Genomic DNA, 20,754 nt, shown 5'->3' with positions numbered 1-20,754 from the left:
ATCAAATAGAAAAAAAGTGATTTTAAATAAAGAGGAAAAATCGATGTTGCTCAATGCACGGATTATACTTCCAAATGGAAACTAATGATTCCGAAGGCACTAATGATCGTCGATGAATATGTTCCTGAAGTTTGTCGAAGATGTCTGTCGTAAAACTTCCATTCGTTGCGAAATGAACGCACGCGACACCATTCAATTTCCATTGGCGCGAAACGATTGCTTGTTAGCTGACATCTTCGCTAGATATATTTACACGCGTATTCATCATAGAATTCTCGTTGATTTCTCGATCGATTCGAAAGCACGGAATAACGCGAGAGTCACGAACCCGTCGTTGATTGCGCGGTAAAAGCAATCTCGCGAAAGTCTATCGACCTATCGGGTAGAAAGCCAACTCTGGGAGCTTGATTCGAAACGATTCATCGTTCGATCGATCCATTGAAACGCGTCCATTTTCCACCTGTAACGATTAATTACCCCCAGGATTTTTAGCTTAATGCACGTTTTAGAGATGAAATTTCGTTTCGCATTCATTTTTATTCAATTTTTTACGGTGAATTACTGCGATGATTCTTTAAAGCGATACATTCGTCATTTTTTAAAAAGACTCTCATTCATGAATTTTTTAAAACAGACACATTCATGAATTTTTTAAAAAGAGACTCATTTATGATTTTTTAAAAAACAGATACATTCATGAATTTTTTAAAAAGAGACTCATTTATGATTTTTTTAAAAAGAGACTCATTTATGATTTTTTAAAAAAAAGATATTCATGAATTTTTTAAAAAGAGCCTCATTTATGATTTTTTTAAAAAGAAACTCATTTATGATTTTTCAAAAAAAAGATACATTCATGGTTTTTCAAAAAGAGCTACACATTCATGAATTTTTTAAAAAGAAACTCATTTATGATTTTTCAAAAAAAAGATACATTCATAGTTTTTCAAGAAGAGACACACATTCATGAATTTTTAAAAAGAGCCTCATTTATGATTTTTTTAAAAAGACTCACTTATGATTTTTTAAAAAAAAGATACATTCATGAATTTTTTAAAAAGAGACTCATTTATGATTTTTAAAAAAAAAGATATATTTGTGTTTATTCAAAAAGAGCTATACGTTCATGATTTTTTAAAAAGAGGTTCATTTATGATTTTTTAAAAAAAAGATACATTCATGGTTTTTCAAAAAGAGTTACACATTTATGAATTTTTTAAAAAGAAATTCATTCATGATTCTTTAAAAAAAAGATACATTCATGGTTTTTCAAAAAAAGGTACACATTCATGAATTTTTTAAAAAGAGACTCATTTATGATTTTTAAAAAAAAAGATACATTCGTGGTTTTTCAAAAAGAGGTACACATTCATGAATTTTTTAAAAAGCCTCATTTATGATTTTTTAAAAAAAAGATACATTCATGGTTTTTCAAAAAGAGCTACACATTCATGAATTTTTTAAAAAGACTCATTTATGATTTTTCAAAAAAAGATACATTCATGGTTTTCCAAAATGAGGTACATTCATAAATTTTCTAAAAAGAGATACATTCAAGACATACAAATTAACAGTAACGTTTGAAAAAGACATTCAAGAAACAAATACAAGTCTCGTTACCGAGCGAGTCATGTAAAAAGCAATTTGTTAGCGATGGGTAATTAGGAAGAGGAGAAAAGAAGGGGTCGAATTTGTCCCGGGTCGTTTGTGGGATTTGTGGCCTGGCCAAGGCGACAGGCAAATAAAAAAAGGGATCCGCGTCTTTATGTTTGCTGGCAGACTGCACAAAGTGTCCCGGGCGTCACTCGTACATACACAGGAATAAGTTATGAAACGAGCGGCGGATAAAAAGTTTTTGATCCCTCTTTGCCGCAACGAGAACCTTAAGCCGCACCCACGTCGCTCCCTCACGGGGATCAAGGACCCAGCTCGTCTAAGAAGACGGGCTTCTCGACCGAATCGAATAACATCGGCTATCGAGTTTGCATCGACGCGATTGAAATAACCGGAGCTCTCCATTGAAAGCAGCCGGACATTATTCTCTTTCCATGGCTTTTCTTTTAACGCTTCGCCAACTTAACATCATTGCTTTACACTTTCTATACTTTTTATAGAAATATATAGGGTGTCTAAAAATTAGTGTAGGGCTCTGGAATTGGGGGTAGCTGAAGTGATTCTGAATAAGAGTTACTAGTGTATCTCTCGGGCGGTGGGGTTCAAGATTCTGAACAACTTTTCCCTTTGCAAAAATTCGGTCTGAAGCTTCGTTCTTGAATTATTAAGGAAAAACACGGACCAATCAGAGCGCGATGCGCGCGCAGACGCGAGACAGCTCCGCCCAGCGGCTGAGCGCGGGAAAACCTCACGCTCTGATTGGCCCGCGTTTTTCCTCAATAATTCAAAACCGAAGCTTCAGACCGAATTTTTGCAAAGAGAAAAGTTGTTCAGAATTTCAGACCCTACCAACTAATATCAAAAGTTACTCTAGTTGTGAGATATCCTGTTTAATATAATATTTTCAAACCGGTAATCTAACAGATCACTCTCATGTCAGAGTTAAATCCGACTTGACCCAATGAACTTCAAACGGTGTCAGTCACAAAGTGACTCCCCTAATAAAATCCTCCAATAGTCTCCCACACAAAATAAATCGAAAAAAGTTTGGTACAATTCGAACAGTTTTCGGTCGTGCCGGAAGCAGCCTCGTTTCGCGTCTATTTTCGCGCACGATGCGATCGTTTACGAAGGTCGAGCATCGAAACACAAGAGTAGTCACAGTTGACGGTATCCTCGACGATCGTGAGGAAACTCGACGGAAAGTTGAGTAAAAGCAAAAGGGACCGGTAGGTTGGAGATAGCAACGGCATGGCACACACGCCGCTGCTCCTATTGTTCTTCGTTTCTGAGAGGCCGAAGTGCTGCCAATATCGGAACGTTCCGGCACGATATCGGGTCACGAGAGGTCCAGCCCTGTTTCTGGCAGCTGGTGATAACTCAACCCGACGCACCCACGCTCTCTCGATCGAATTTTCAGCTGTTAATTAGCTACGGATTATACGGACCTTCGTTACACCTTCTGTACTTCCGCGATAGGGCTTCCTTCCTTTGATTACTATCTTTGGTTTATTTACGTCTTGCAGCTACGGATACTATACTATGTACATAGTATATACTGCTGTACATAGGTAGTCATCTTTAGGTAAAGGTTTACTAAAAATTTTCTTAAATCGATGCTGTAGATTTCTTTCTTCAAGATTGAAATTTTTAAATATTCCCTGACTTCAAGCTTGAAATTGTAAAATTGAGTCGAATAATGTTTTTCAAATTAAAATAGCATCATACAGAACCATTCTTCACCACGAGGTTCACGTGAAATCAATTACTTTCTGACCTTACCTGCGACTTTGTTCAAATTGAGATATAGTCCTCACGAAATTAAAGAAGGTTTAAGTCATCATTTTAACACTAGATTGCCTAAGGCAGTCATTTTGACTGCTTTTCAATTTCAATTAAAAAAACAATTGTGTATAGAATGACACAGCTTCTTAGAATTTTGTGACTTTTTGTACAACATATAAATGCGTTTATTAATAATTGTAGTTACCTCTCCCCTCCTTCATTTCCGGTATATATATATCTTATACCTATATTGCCCCAAAGTAGTCAAAATGAATCAAAGTTTCAGTCTTTCTAGTGTTAAAGTTGTTCAGAAATGGGACCTCAATCTCTGCCACACTGAATTCAGACTTACATACACTCATGCGTATGTGTCACATATGTTACACATTATTATATTCTTATTAAGACATCATCATATTGAACACAATATTATATTTGTCACAAAGTTGCAAATAATAATAACAGTTTAACATATAAAGTTGTTACAAGAACTACGACTCGAACGATCAAAAGATTAGCATCGATTGTCGCAGGCCGGTAAAAGATCGGTTTAAGAAACTGTTTAACGTACAGTTTCTAAAGCTTATCGCATGTGTTACACATTATTATATTCATCCTATTAAGACATCATCATATTTAACACAATATTATATTTGTCACAAAGTTGCAAATAATAATAACAGTTTAACATATAAAGTTGTTACATGAACTACCACTCGAACGATCAAAAGATTAGCATCGATTGTCGCAGACCGGTAAAAGATCGGTTTAAGAAACTGTTTAATGTACAGTTTCTAAAGCTTATCGCATGTGTTACACATTATTATATTCATCCTATTAAGACATCATCATATTTAACACAATATTATATTTGTCACAAAGTTGCAAATAATAATAACAGTTTAACATATAAAGTTTGTTACATGAACTACCACTCGAACGATCAAAAGATTAGCATCGATTGTCGCAGACCGGTAAAAGATCGGTTTAAGAAACTGTTTAACGTACAGTTTCTAAAGCTTATCGCACAACGAGCAGAAACAGCCACGCCAAGCGCAAAGCCGTGCAAAGAATAAATAGCTTGCACGCGAAACGTCACTTTTATGGTCCGGAGCTTTTAGTCCCGCCTGTAAAAACGTCGCAGTCCATTAGTACTCGACGACGATACGAACGTCACCGTGGCTGGCTGTGCATGCAAAAATTCACCGGTCGCTTAATAACATTTTCTCGTTCGAAACGTCGCGACGAATAGACCGCGACGTACCGGGTGTACTCGAACCATTTTTGTCGAAAATATTTTTTTCTCTCCGGTTTTCGTGATATCTAACCGTACGATAGGGTAGGATTTTACTATACAGTAAAAATAAACGTCTAGACGTATTTAGTTTATTAGTATTCGTTGCACGAAATAAACGACGTATAGAAATGTATGAACTTAACAATGTATCTCGAAGAACAATTTGCGAATTCCGTGAAAATTTCCAAGTCCCCTGTTCTAAGTAATTACTAGTCCATCGCTATTCACCGTGCTTGAAACGAGCAACGGTTTCACGGCCGAGAAAACTGCCTTTATTCAGCGGTCCGCGATTTCTATGTATTTAAAAATAGCCCGTGAATATGCATTCCGGTGCATTTCGTTCTTGAAACGCTCGGCCTTTAACGTCATTTTTTCGTTGTTGGACGACGCTGTCGCGGAATCCGGCGGAGTCGAGTCAGAATGCGGATCGGCTTAGCCAGACTACGCAGATTGCGAGCTTTGAGCAAGAACGAGGAAGGCTTACGAACGACGGAGCTTTTTCGTTTCAGCTGAATCGAGATTAGCCGCCCGGGCTAAATGAATTCCTCCTACAATTCCTTTCCTTCTGATTATATGTATGTCAATTCCAAATCCCTTCTTCTCGCCATTATTTTTATCATTCTTCAACATTTTTTCCATCTGATTACTTTTCATATTTAAGGTGAATTATTTCAACAATCTTCTTGGGGAAATTTCAGTCGTATTCTGAGGCGATTCTTTTTTTAGAAGATTGAGAGAATTGTTCGTCTTACTGTATTAGAAGGCTTTTCTTAAAGACTGAAAGACTATTCTTTAAAGAACTTGAGAAGGAGAATCAAAGAGTAGTTTGATTCAAAGAATAGTTTGATTCAAGGAATAATTTTATTCTGTTTGGTTTAAAGCATTCTTTGAGTCTTCTTACAGGAGCATCAAATAATAGTTTCGTTCAGAGAATAGCTTGATTCATGGTATAATTTTATTCTGTTGGATTTAAATAATTCTTTGAGTCTCATTATAAGAGTATCAAAGAACAGTATGATTCAAAGAATAGTTTGATTCAAGGAATAATTTTATTCTGTTTGGTTTAAAGCATTCTTTGAGTCTTCTTACAGGAGCATCAAATAATAGTTTCGTTCAGAGAATAGCTTGATTCATGGTATAATTTGATTCTGTTTGATTTAAATAATTCTTTGAGTCTCATTATAAAAGTATCAAGGAACAGTATGATTCAAAGAATAGTTTGATTCAAGGAATAATTTTATTCTGTTTGGTTTAAAGCATTCTTTGAGTCTTTTTACAGGAACATCAAATAATAGTATCATTGAGAGAATAGCTTGATTCAAGGAATAATTTTATTCTGTTTGATTTAAATAATTCTTTGAGTCTTATTATAAAAGTATCAAAGAACAGTATGATTCAAAGAATAGTTTGATTCAAGGAATAATTTTGTTGTAATACAAATAATTTGTTCTGTTTGGTTTAAAGAATTGTTTGAGTCTTTTTCGTGTATAATAGAATTCAATACATTTTGTACAAGTATCAAAGAATACATGTTCTGCATCGAGTCTTGACTTTTAAAAATCTGGTAATATTTAGAATTATTTTTCACGAATCCTGATGTCTCGGTGTGATTATTCATGCAGTGTATTCTAGGACGCTTTGAGTCGTCGGGTCAACCTAGAAACTCGACGCTTTGCTACGGCGCAAAATTAATTTTGTTCTGGAACCCTTTTCCGCGCGAACTTTCCCCCTTCGCTCGTGTCGGTTTTCACGTTCTCATTGTGTATTCCGTTCTACGCTGCTTTGAATCCTGCTGGACCAACTACATTCTAGGAACCTTGCAAAATTAATTTCGCTTCGAATCTCTTTTTCGATTTTCTTTGGAAATGTTGTCGATTCACTGATTATTCAATTAATTCCGGAGAGTATTTCTTCATTTACGGTCATCTTGTTTATATACGGCCATCTTGTTTTTTACGGCCATCTTGTTTTCTTACGGCCATCTTGTTTTATTACGGCCATCTTGTTTTTTTACAACCATCTTGTTTATCTACCGCCAACTTGTTTTTTTTTTACGACCATCTTGTTTCTTCACGGCCGTCTTGTTTCTCTACAGCCATCTTGTTTCTTTGCGGCCATCTTGTTTTCTTACGGCCATCTTGTTTTCTTACGGCCATCTTGTTTTCTTACGGCCATCTTGTTATTTACACCCATCTTGTTTATCTACGGCCATCTTGTTTTTTTTCCGACCATCTTGTTTATCTACCGCCAACTTGTTTTTTTTTACGACCATCTTGTTTCTTCACGGCCATCTTGTTCCTCTACAGCCATCTTGTTTCTTAACGGCCATCTTGTTCACCTCACCTCAATGATCGTAAAAATTAATCTTCACAAGTACAGCAATAAACTTCAGCACAGTAGATATTTTTGGACAGCACATGTTTAATAAAGTCAAACGAAAAATGTTTGACGCTGATGCAAAGATGGCCGTCGACAAACAAAATGGCCGTAAACCAACAAGTGCAACTTCACTTAACCGCTGTACATAGCACATTATGTACATGGTCACAGTATTTTTTCACACAGCATTCGACCTCCACAGTTAAATAATCAATCTTCGTACATTCGATAAACAAATCGTTTACACTCGGAATTTAAAAAGTAGCCACAAATGACGAATAGATCGTGAATATCGAGTAATTATTTATGAAGTGGACGACCTCGTCGATATCGTCGATCTTGAAATACGTAGCGAAGAACGTTTTCGTAGCACATATTTGCAGTTTCCAGTCGAGAAAGTATCAGTTTGAGCCAGTTCGCGATTTCAGCTACGACCGACCGATTACCTTGAAACCTTTATCAACGTGGATGCTTTCCACAGGAGGATCTCTCGAGTCTCGGAAGAAAATCTGAGCAGAACTGCCGTTGTGCCGGAAGTGAGCCGCAACCGGTGACCCAGATGCGCACGCGACACAAATACCAGGAAAAAACGACAATAATGAGGAGACCAGAGATTAACTACAACCACGACAATAAACACGTAAGACTGACGCGAATCGATTAGTCGAAAGAAGTAGAAGAGGAACAAAGAAGAAATAGTGGAAGACCAGAAAATAGCTTAGTCGAAAGATCGTATATTTTCACGACATCCGATAAGGAACCAAAAAGGAATTTCGGGAATAATGTTTCAAACTCCGATCTTCGAAAATACTCTCTGATTGGGAAATTCACAAACGAAGACATGTCACTGAATCACAGATATTACGTGAGTATATGTTCCTTTCTTTAGAAGTCTTTAAATTATTATAATTACTTTATGAAGCATTAAAAAATTATTCTTGTACTGTCATTTTTATTTTCAAGGTTACAAGGTTTTGATTGATAACAGTTCTAAATAATACTATATTTTGGATTTCTATCGCGTTCTGTTGAGTACAATTCTGACCCTTCGATGAGCTTTCCGTTTGTTCGAACAATATTTTTTTTCTGTTCGTTTACAATAAAGCACTCAACAATTACAGTACAAAGAAATGATTTCCATACGAATATCGATAACTTTTCACCGAGCGAGAAGAAAGGATGGTCAGACAAACGCCGGCTTCCGATATTTCTTCTGCAAACGAAGCCACGTTGAAGATGTTTTCGCGGATTGATAGTACCGTTGTTATTTCCCCTTCGTTCTGGCCAGAACTTTTCAGCCTTAAGAGCCCTGAAGGAGTTGCCGCCAACTCGAAAGTCGGTTACTGGGTTGAAATCATTCGGAAAGCGAAAGACAAACGATTCTCTGGGTAGCTTTAACTAAAATATACGGATGATGCCTCTGCGATCGTTTAACAGCTTCGATCACTGTTACTTTCATTTTTCTTTATTTATTATTCCTTAGGCAATTCAAATATTTTGTCACACAATGCTGGTCAATGTTACTCTCTCATGAGTATCACATATTGAGGATTGATGTTCAGCTTCAAATTTTGCAAGAGAGAGATCAAACTGTCATATGTGGTTCCTCTAAGACATCCTCTTATGAGTACCATGTGTTGAGATTTGATCTTCAGCTTCAAATTTTGTAAGAGAGAGATCAAACTCTCATATGTGGTTCTTTTAAGACATTCTCTTATGAGTACCATGCGTTGAGATTTGATCTTCAGCTTCAAATTTTGTAAGAGAGAGATCAAACTCTCATATGTGGTTCTTTTAAGACATTCTCTTATGAGTACCTCATATTGAGATTTGATCTTCAGCTTCAAATTTTGCAAGAGAGAGATCAAACTGTCATATGTGGTTCATCTAAGACATCCTCTTATGAGTACCATGTGTTGAGATTTGATCTTCAGCTACAAATTTTGCAAGAGAGAGATCAAACTCTCATATGTGGTTCATCTAAGACATTCTCGTATGAGTACCTCATATGGAGATTAGATCTTCAGCTTCAAATTTTGTAAGAGAGAGATCAAACTCTCATATGTGGTTCATCTAAGACATCCTCTTATGAGTACCATGTGTTGAGATTTGATCTTCAGCTTCAAATTTTGTAAGAGAGAGATCAAACTCTCATATGTGGTTCATCTAAGACATTCTTGTATGAGTACCTCATATGGAGATTTAATTTTCAGCTTCAAATTTTGCAAGAGAGAGATCAAATTTTCATATGTGGTTCATCTAAGACATCCTCTTATGAGTACCATGTGTTGAGATTTGATCTTCAGCATCAAATTTTGCAAGAGAGAGATCAAACTCTCATATGTGGTTCATCTAAGACATCCTCTTATGAGTACCATATATTGAGATTTAATCTTCAGCTTCAAATTTTGCAAGATTAGAGTCAACCTCTCACATGTGGCTCTTCTAAGACATCCTCTCATGAGTACCACATAAAATAAAAATAATTTGACCTTCACCTTGAAATTATCCAAAAGAGTCCATCTCATCTCTGATCCCTCTAAGACATCCTCTCACGAGTACCACATAAGACAAAAATAATTTGACTTTCACCTTGAAATCATCCAAAAGAGTCCATCTCATCTCTGATCCCTCTAAGATCCTCTCACGAGTACCACATGAGACAAAAATAATTTGACTTTCACCTTGAAATTATCCAAAAGAGTCCATCTCACCTATACTCCCTCTAAGCCATCCTCTCACGAGTACCCCATAAGTACCCCAGTCCTGCTAATATAAATTTGTCCTTGCACCTCGTAACTTCCGTCCGCAAATGTCCACGAGGTCGTATAACATCTGGGTCAGTGATAGATTCTCTCCTGTTAAATCGAACGATGCCCTGTTAAACCGTACGATCCAATGCGAGTAAAAATGCCGGTTTAACGAGAGGTTTATGATGGCAGTAACTTAACAGCGAGTACATCGAAGGAGAATCAGATCGTGCAGTATGTTAATGCACGATGCAGTTAATGCAATGGAAACGATGACGCGTTCCGCTTTAACTCCTTTATGGCAGGATTCGATCCTGTGGCAAGATGTGTGGGAAGCGAGGATCCTTGAGGCTGTAATTTATTGCCTCGCATACGATAGCAGCAAGTGTCCCGAAGCATCAGCGATACTCCTTGCTACTGCGCTTTTAACAGCGTGTTGCAAAATGTGTGCATAATGGAATTTTGCAAGATAATGGCTTCACCGGGTAATTAAGAAACTTCTTTGATACTCTCGGAGCTTTTGAACATTTTTTTAAGGTTGTTTTTGAACATTTTTTCAAGGTAGTTTTTGAACATTTTTTTAAGGTAGTTTTTGAACATTTTTTCAAGATCGTAGAGTAAAATGTATTTATATATTTCTGAGATTGTTGGGACGAATTACGCATTTGGAGAAGATACTTGAGAAAAATGACAGGTGAACGATTTAATCGGGTGCGCGGATATTAAAATGGGGAGGATCGATCGCAAGGTGAAAAATGCGGCTGATACCCTGGGTAAAAGTATTGCTGACGCGTTGGAAAAATCACTACCGTTTCTGCGGGAATAAATTATTGATATATGACCATCCTTTTTCTCTTATGGCTCACCTCCTAGCCGAGTTCAAGACGTTAAAGGAGATCGCGCGGTTATTCCTTTAAGAACGAACCATTTATTCCACTAAAATTTCCATCAAGAGTTACTGCTTTCAATTCGTTCTCTCCTCTAACACTCTTGCATGCACATGTGTGTAACGAAGAGGAACGCAGACTAATTCTCGTACAATGCATCATACAATATTTTAAAAATATGAAGACACATATATATAAGAGTGTCTCGTCCAACATTATGTTATACATTACGTTAAGAGTATGTGGACATAGGAACACACATATGTGGTCATCATGTGTGATCAAAGCATCACACATTATGTTAACAATATACTGATGCAGAGATTAACTAATTTAGATAACAAAGTAGTATAGAAAATTTGGTTCAAACAGTATCTCGTTCAAAATTACATCATACGTTACATTAAACATATGTGGACATAGAGACATATGTGATCGTCTGAGCAAAGCATCACACGTTATGTTAACAATATACAGATGCAGAAATCAACTAATTTAGATAACAAACTAGTATAAGAAATTTGTTCCAAACAGTATCTCGACAAAATTACATCACACGTTACGTTAAACATATGTGGACATAGAGACATATGTGATCGTCTGAGCAAAGCATCACACGTTATGTTAACAATATACAGATGCAGAAATTAACTAATTTAGATATCAAAGTAGTATAGAAAATTTGTTCCAAACAGTGTCTCGTTCAATATTACATACGTTACGTTAAACATATGTGATCATAGAGACATATGTGATCGTCTGAGCAAAGCATCACGCGTTATGTTAACAATATACAGATGCAGAAATTAACTAATTTAGATAACAAAGTAGTACAGAAAATTTGTTCCAAACAGTATCTCGTTCAAAATTACATACGTTACGTTAAACATATGTGATCATAAAGACATATGTGGACATACGTGATCTGACCAAAATCAAGAATCAATACAAACAATTAATTCTATATACAAATTTCTCTAACATACAGAGTTGCACAGACGTATACCAGTTAATTGAAACAAGAAATTAGCACAGAATACGAATAACAGAATTAACAACGTAAATGAAATTTGAAGTACAACGTGATACGAAACGCACGTTCATGCTGATCGTGTCGTGGGTCATTTTGCTCCTGGCACAGCATCGGGCATGCACTGAATCACCACCTCTATTCGTAGACGCCTACGCGACCGTTTTCATTGCTTGTTCCTTTGGTCTGTTCATTTTTGTTGCGACCATCGAGCCAGCCGGATGCATCTCGTTTCGCCTTTTTCTTTTGCCGTTGTCGCTCGCGAATCAATCGGACTCTCCCTTGTCGAGTATCATAACACGAGCGAGAATGATGGAGGTGCCGATTAAATGACAAAGTCAAATGATTTGTGACCGTGTATATGCATTTTAAACATTTGCATTTACACACCCTTGCTTTCTCTTTTCCTTCTTTTTCTTTTTATGCATTATTCACACTTTTTTTTGCTTATGGTTAGGTTGGGTTACTTAATCAGAAGGATTTTGAATGTTTTGTGGTTATTTAACTATGGAAATTTGCAAGTTTGGAATCTTTTGATGGCTTAGTTTTGGAAATTTGCAAGTTTGGAATCTTTTGATGGCTTAGTTTTGGAAATTCGCAAGTTTGGAATCTTTTGATGGCTTGGTTTTGGAAATTTGCAAGTTTGGGATCTTCTGATTGCTGAGTTTTGGAAATTTGCAAGTTTGGGATCTTTTGATGGCTTGGTTTTGGAAATTTGCAAGTTTGGGATCTTCTGATTGCTTAGTTTTGGAAATTTGCAAGTTTGGGATCTTTTGATGGCTTGGTTTTGGAAATTTGCAAGTTTGGGATCTTCTGATTGCTAAGTTTTGGAAATTTGCAAGTTCAGGATTTTCTGTTTGCTCAGTTTTGGAAATTTGCAAGTTTAGAATCTTCTGATTGTTTAGTTTTGGAAATTTGCAAGTTTAGAATCATCTGATTGCTTAATTCTGGAAATTTGCAAGTTTGGGATCTTCTGATTGCTCAGTTTTGGAAATTTTCAAGTTCAGAATTTTCTGATTGCTCAGTTTTGGAAATTTGCAAGTTCAAAATTTTTTGATTGCTCAGTTTTGGAAATTTGCAAGTTTAGAATATTCTGATTGCTTAGTTTTGGAAATTTGTAAGTTTAGAATCTTCTGATTGCTTAATTCTGGAAATTTGCAAGTTTAGAATATTCTGATTGCTTAGTTTTGGAAATTTGCAAGTTTAGAATCTTCTGATTGCTTAATTCTGGAAATTTGCAGGTTTAAAATTTGTTGATTGGTTAGTTCTGGAAATTTGCAAGTTTAGAATCTTCTGGCTTGACAATTTATACGTCTTTGAATTATTTTTATTTATAATTCTTCGAGTTTTCGAGGGTGGCAAATTTAAGCATCAGATCCTCGAGTTAGGAAGTTCTGCAGAGGATATTGCAATCTTAGAATAATTTCCAAATTTGAAAATTAAAAAATTTCTTCGTGTACAAATCCCCATTCCTCCAGTTAGGAAATTGTGAAAAGTATCTAACAATCTGAAAATTTTCTAATTTGCAAATTTCTTCATGTACAACTCTCGAACTCCCCAAGCTAGCAAGTTCTAAAAATTATATCGCAATCTCAGAATTCTCTAATTAACAAATTTGAAAATTAAAAAACTTCTTCGTGTACAAATCCCTTTCCTCGAGTTAGGAAATTGTGAAAAGTATATTGCAATCTCAGAATTCTCTAATTAGCAAATTTATAAATTTAAAAATTTGTTTCAAGTCCTCCTTAAGAAATAGTGAGAGGTCCGATTTCTCAAACAGTCAGCAACCACGCAACATTTGATCGATCATCGACGACACTCGAGTGAACCGCGACAGAAGATAATTCGACAAATAATTGGCCGACGCGGCAGATTTATTCGCGAATCATTCTCGTTATCCATGTCTTGAAAAGATTCCTTTCTCTCCTGGATCGCATTCTGAAGAGCAATTACGCGATAAAATATGACTGGAACAGGCACGAGTAAATTTCTTTGCGGAAGACAGTAAGCCCGAGCTTATCGTCGTCCGCTATGAATTTCTTCGCTGAATAGTTTTCTGTTTGCCGCTTTTCGAGATACATACTAACGGGAATTAGTCCGCCGCTGCCGGCTAAACAACTCGGCTGCTACTTGTACGTACACGCTTCTTTCGCTATTTTATTACGAATGCAAATATCCGACGACGTTAAGACAGCCACGATTTGTCATTCGCTTATGTAGCAATTTACTTACTTGTTTCTTTGTACTTCTTCTAAAGTTATTTGCGATCTTTTAGGATAAATGTACCGGCTGACGTTGTCTAATGATAGTTACAATAGTAGCTCGGTTAACTAAGTCTATTTTGCTTTGGACACATTTTACTTCTTTGCAGGTTCAACTTTCTAATTGCAAAAATATAATAAATTCTTCGGAAGACTAGTCGCTTGAATTTTTTGAAGACTACTAGTCGCTGTATTGTCTGCTTATCGCATCTAAAATTATAGATTTAAAAAATTATTTCAAGTTTTAACTAAAGGAGGTTGGTGTGTTAACTGAAATTACTAAACCAGTTAAATGACCGCTCCATAAGTTTCTCATTATAAGGAACACATTTTATTATTAGGTATACAGTAAGCTACACTTTGAAATCAGAATTGATTTTCATCAAGATAAAGTATAAATATGTGTACCAATATTTATTTATTTTTTAACTTCATTCTTAATTTCAAATTAGCACTAAAACTACCAAACCAGTTAAATGACCGCTCCATAAGTCTCTCATTATAAGGAACACATTTTATTATTACGTACACAGTAAGCTACACCTTCAAATCAGAATTGATTTTCATCAAGATAAAGAATAAATGTGTGCACCAATATTTATTTATTTTTTAACTTCATTCTTATTTTCAAATTAACACTAAAACTACCAAACCAGTTAAATGACCGCTCCATAAGTTTCTCATTATAAGGAACATATTTTATTATTAGGTACACAGTAAGCTACACCTTCAAATCAGAATTGATTTTCATCAAGATAAAGAATAAATGCGTGTACCAATATTTATTTATTTTTTAACTTCATTTTTAATTTCAAATTAAGTGCACATTATATGCCGGTAGGTTTAGTGTTAAGTACACGTTATACGTCATATTCCAACGAAATTGAAGGAATAGTCTTTTTTCGTGAGCTGTTCAGTGACCTCCGAAAGGGTTATGTCGCCTGATCCTCGTAGAAATCATTAATCTTGTTCAGAAAGTTGCCTCAAAGTGTGACACGTGCGTTTGTAAAGCAACCGTGCTGGGATCAACAGGCCCCTCGTTTTCGGTGGTGTTACGAGATTAGCCGCCTACGAAAGAATAAATCAATCAAAACGCCCTGCGGAAGTTGTCTCCTTAGGACAACATTACGACCCGACAAATTTAACCCTCCATCAACTTGACTTTTCTCATGTTGCTGTTTCAGGGTACTCGAAACCTCTATGTACATGTGATACATTTTTGGTACACCCAAATATCAAACAAATAAGGAAATGCAATTTCTTCCCTTTACTTTGGTCTCCATTTTTTTTTAAATTTCAGTTTTTTTTGGTTTCAGTATTTTTTAGTAGGTTCAGGTTTTTTAGGTTAGTTAAGTTGATTTTTGTTGAGTTTCCATATTTTCTAGGTATGGTTCAGAGTTTTCCAAGATAAGTCTTGCTAAGTCTTTAGATTCTTGCATAGCTTTTTTAGGTTTTCAGTTAATTTTTCAATTCAGTTGATTTTTGTTGAGTTTCCATATTTTCTAGGTATGGTTCAGAGTTTTTCAAGATAAGTCCTGCTAAGTCTTTAGATTCTTGCATAGCTCTTTTAGGTTTTCAATTAATTTTTCACTCAGTTGATTTTTGTTGAGTTTCCATATTTTCTAGGTATGGTTCAGAGTTTTCCAAGATAAGTCTTGCTAAGTCTTTAGATTTCTGCATAGCTCTTCTAGGTTTTCAGTTAATTTTTCAACTCAGTTGATGTTTGTTGAGTTTCCATATTTTCTAGGTATGGTTCATAGTTTTCCAAGAAAAGTCCTGCTAAGTCTTTAGATTCTTGCATAGCTTTTTTAGGTTTTCAGTTAATTTTTCGACTCAGTTGATTTTTGTTGAGTTTCCATATTTTCCAGGTATGCTTCAGAGTTTTCCAAGATAAGTCTTGCTAAGTCTTTCTGCATAGCTCATCCCGTGTGACATAGGAGATCTCTGGACCACCGTGTTCGATTGTTTACCCAGATTAATCGATCGCAAAAGCAGGAAAGAGTGGAAATGAAACTCTGCGTAAATCCGCAACGGGCATATAGCGAGGAGGGATGATCGCGAACGAAAGAGAGGGAGGAGTTTGGGTTCGCACTGCCGAAACCCGCGACCCAGATACCGATCGACCCACCGACACACATTAGGGGAGAGGGTGCAGCGTGCAGAACACTCTGCAAAAGCGCGATAGAGCAAGACAGAAAGTATATTGCGTTACAGTATCTCTGTCTCTGTTCCACTAGCCTTTTCTCCAGATTCCTTCTTTCTCGCTTGGCTGCTACAACCTCTTTACTTTTCCCCTCTTCCCTGTTTGCCATGATGCATCGTTATCTCGGATTTAGGGACTCTATTGTTTCTAATGTTTCCGTTTTTAATACCTTTCCAGGTTGTTACAACAGGAATTCAATTAATTTGGTGACTCATTCAATATTCTGTTTAATAAAATACGATAATACTATACATTTCAATTTTATGTATACGATAATACTATATGCAGGTACATTTCTATTTTACACGTACGATAATACTATATGTAGGTACATTTCAATTTTACAGATACAATAATAGTATGTGTAGGTATATTTCAATTTTACAGATACGATAATACTATGTGTAGGTACATTTCAATTTTACACATATGATAATATGTACTATATGTAGGTACATTTCAATTTTACACATATGATAATACTATATGTACGTACATTTCAATTTTACACATACGATAATACTATGTGTAGGTACATTTCAATTTTACACATACGATAATACTATATGCAGGTACATTTCAATTTTACACATATGATAATACTATGTGTAGGTACATTTCAATTTTACACATATGATAATACTATATGTACGTACATTTCAATTTTACACATTCGATAATACTATATGTAGATACATTTCAATTTTACACATATAATAATACTATATGCAGTTACATTTCAATTTTACACATACAATAATACTATGTGTAGATACATTTCAATTTTACACATACGATAATACTATATGCAGGTACATTTCAATTTTACACATATGATAATACTATATGCAGTTACATTTCAATTTTACACATACGATAATACTATATGCAGGTACATTTCAATTTTACACATACAATAATACTATGTGTAGATACATTTCAATTTTACACATACGATAATACTATATGCAGTTACATTTCAATTTTACACATACAATAATACTATGTGTAGATACATTTCAATTTTACACATACGATAATACTATATGTAGGTACATTTCAATTTTACATAAACAGTAATACTACAGATACATTTCGATACGATGTATTTTATAAACATGGAGCACATATGACACACATTCACCCTTCAGTTTAATGAAATTGAAATAAATGTACAGTACAATTGTACATGATATATATAAACATTAACATGGAATAGATAGTAGCTATTGTTAATAGACAAACTTCAGAAGAATTCAGAAGAATCTTTATCACATCCAAAGTTTCAGTCTATCAGTTTTAAGAAAATAATTTTTCTAGAAGTAGAAATAATTTTTCTTTTAATAATTACCACGTTCAAAGTTTCATAGTCCATCAGTTTCAAAAAAATAATTTTTCTAGAAGCAGAAATAATTTTTCTTCTAAAAGAAGATAATTTGCAATATATGAATGGAAATTGTAGCGCAGATATTCGTTGTTTTTGGACTATGAGGTCGATTAACACGTTTTTCTAGCCTTCCCGTCGAGCGACAAACGCGGAAGCGCGAAGACGATGATTCGAACGGTGCGTGCATACTCGTGCTCGAAATAGAATCGCGGTTACGCTGTTCGCACTTTCAGCGAGCGGGTTTGAACAGACTCTTGTTGTAACTCGCGTGTCGACACGCTTACGACCGATCACACGTTCGTTGATTAGTTGAGGCTCGGATGTAACGCCACGGTTGCCACGGTTTACACGCTTGGAAATCGATTCTCTACGTCCAGAATTGTATCTTAAAACTTGGCGACATGTTCCTCGCTTTATGTCGTGTCATATCTTTCCCTACGTTCTATTTCGTTATTTACAAAATATAATTCGTTACTGTATTTGAGAGACACGGAGATGTCAGGATTTTACGCAACATTTTTACATTTAATTGCAGCAGGTTTTTTTATATATTTATACATTTAATTTATAGGTATACATTTACTTCTGAGCTATGATTTTCTCAGGTGCGTCATTCTAGGATAACCATTCTTTGCTGCGAAGTTAAAATAAATATAGTTGAAATGTTATGATGGGATCCTTAGTTGCGTACATAATTGGTATTAACACTAAACCTACCGGCACATAATGTACACATACTTTGAAATTAAAAATGAAGTTAAAGAATAAATATACAAATGATGAAACATAAATTAGTACACACATTTATTCTTTATTTTGATGAAAATCAATGCTGATTTCAAGAAACGTACTTTATCAAAATGTGTACCTTTTAATAAGATACTTGTGAAGCAGTCATTTGACCGGTTTGGTAGTTTTAGTGTTAAAGTCTAGGATCACTCGTGTGGCAAATACGATTTTTGTTCGTTGCACTTGAACTGTTATGTGCGTCACAAGTGACACGTAAGGGTAAGCGTGAGACACAGTCATTAAGTGATGTAAAGTTTTGTCGTAAGAAAAATAAATAGTTACGTCACTTTTGTATAAGTAACTTTATGGGTAATCTGAATTTATGACTACTAAAACGCAGTAATAAATTTTTAGTATGAATGAACATGCATAGAAAATGAAGAAATACGAGTAGAGAAAATTGCATCAAAGAAGAAAGAAAATTGTAATTTCACGGCTGTTAAAGCGACATACGTGTCCCAAAAACGTTATAAGCCCACGACACAAAATTGTTGAAATTAGAATCGTCTGGAACACGAAACCAGATATCGTTGCTAGTCTATTACGACCATCATAAAGTTACTATTTTGTATATAGGCAACTGGACAGAGTCCAACAACGCGCACACCCAACATCAGCCATTCCAGCCGCGGTAATCAGCCGTCATGGTAAACTTAACCCTTACAAGTTTGTGGGACAATCCGTTTATGCATATTACTGCTCTAAATGTGGCGCTTGGTTATAGGACTTCGTATCTCATAAAATTTAATGCGGTTACGAACAAGTTGGAGATCTCGAGTCGGCTCGTTCTCCGAGCTTTAGCTTCTCGCGTTCCAATTGGAACAAAAAGCGGGGAAAATCGAGAGCCACAAAGTGCAGCTCCGGAATGTAAAATTTCCGGGGTATCGGTGATCCGGTGAGGAAAACCGCAAACACGGGCTTCGCGTAGCACGAAATCGCTGACGTGATTGGTCAATGTGCCAAGATTGGCCCGGGGACTAGGTCAGTGTTGTGGGACACGAGTTTCCGAATCTACGAAAAATCTAATCGAACTATGGCTAACCACACTTCGACACTGGGGAGTCAGCCACTTTTCGATGAAGTCAGGAAGGACAGATGTTAAAGATGGTCATAAACAAAGCGCTTTTCGATACAGTCAAATGGAAGATGCTAAACATGGGCATAAACAAACAAGTTCTACAACGTTTGATCTGATGTGACTGGGTCAGATTTCATCTAACTGGCTACAGAGAGTGAAGGAGTAGAATCTTTACAAAGAATGTCTATCTAAAAAATGAGTAAACAAACAAGTTCTACAACGTTATTCTACAACGTTTGATCTGATGTGACTGGGTCAGATTTCATCTGACTGGCTACAGCGAGTGAAGGAGTAGAATCTTTACAAAGAATGTCTATCTAAAAAATGAGTAAACAAACAAGTTCTACAACGTTATTCTACAACGTTTGATCTGATGTGACTGGCTCAGATTTCATCTAACTGGCTACAGAGAGTGAAGGAGTAGAATCTTTACAAGGAATGTCTATCTAAAAAATGAGTAAACAAACAAGTTCTATAACATTACGGTTCTACATTTGATCTGATGTGACTGGGTCAGATTTCATCTAACTGGCTACAGCGAGTGAAGGAGTAGAATCTTTACAAAGAATGACCATCTAAAAAATGAGTAAACAAGCAAGTTCTACAACATTACGGTTCTACGAAATTTGATCTGACGTGACTGGGTCAGATTTCATCTAACTGGCTACAGCGAGTGAAGGAGTAGAATCTTTACAAAGAATGTCTATCTAAAAAATGAGTAAACAAACAAGTTCTATAACATTACGGTTCTACATTTGATCTGATGTGACTGGGTCAGATTTCATCTGACTGGCTACAGCGAGTGAAGGAGTAGAATCTTTACAAAGAATATCCATCTAAAAAATGGCTAAACAAACAAGTTCTTCAACATTACGTTTCTACCACAAGTTATCTGATGTGACTACCTCAGATTTGATCTAACTAGCTGCAGCGAAAGTTAGAAACTTCACAAAGAAAGAAAGAGCGTCCATCCAAAAAATGAGTAAACAAATTATCTGTCCTTTAACCTTTGCAAAAAGAACAGCCCAACTCGAAATAAATTCGAAAGAAATTCATTAACCCGGCATAATGCGCTGGCAGCGGACTTGGCACGTTGACTGCAGGTTTTTTACCCCCGGGAAAATTATGAACACGTTCGAAGCACGTAGAAAACGTGGCAAAGTCTGTTGGAGCACTATGTCCCTTTATACGCGTAGCATCGCGTCGACGCGACGGAACGTTAACGGGAGCAACCCTCTCGACGTCCTGACCCAGCTAAGCTGGATCTTGGCACCCTGGCCAATCCTCGATCCTT

At 35.9% G+C, this 20,754-nt stretch overlaps 2 protein-coding genes across 2 annotated transcripts in view; one reads left to right on the top strand and one right to left on the bottom strand.

The window, feature by feature from the left end:
• Positions 1-20,754, bottom strand: part of LOC100877192 (Mediator complex subunit 20) — a 149,841-nt gene that overhangs the window by 16,557 nt on the left and 112,530 nt on the right. The window lies entirely within an intron of this gene.
• LOC100877081 (facilitated trehalose transporter Tret1) overlaps positions 7,507-20,754 on the top strand; it is a 124,830-nt gene continuing 111,582 nt past the window's right edge. The window contains exon 1 of the mRNA XM_003700300.3: positions 7,507-7,940. Within this exon, the coding sequence (XP_003700348.2) occupies positions 7,917-7,940 (24 nt within the window). The 5' untranslated portion in view covers positions 7,507-7,916. The remainder of the gene's footprint in view (positions 7,941-20,754) is intronic.

This window comes from Megachile rotundata, chromosome 10, assembly GCF_050947335.1.
Source record: "Megachile rotundata isolate GNS110a chromosome 10, iyMegRotu1, whole genome shotgun sequence".
Lineage (NCBI taxonomy): Eukaryota > Metazoa > Arthropoda > Insecta > Hymenoptera > Megachilidae > Megachile > Megachile rotundata.
This window is presented reverse-complemented; position numbering and strand designations above follow the sequence as displayed.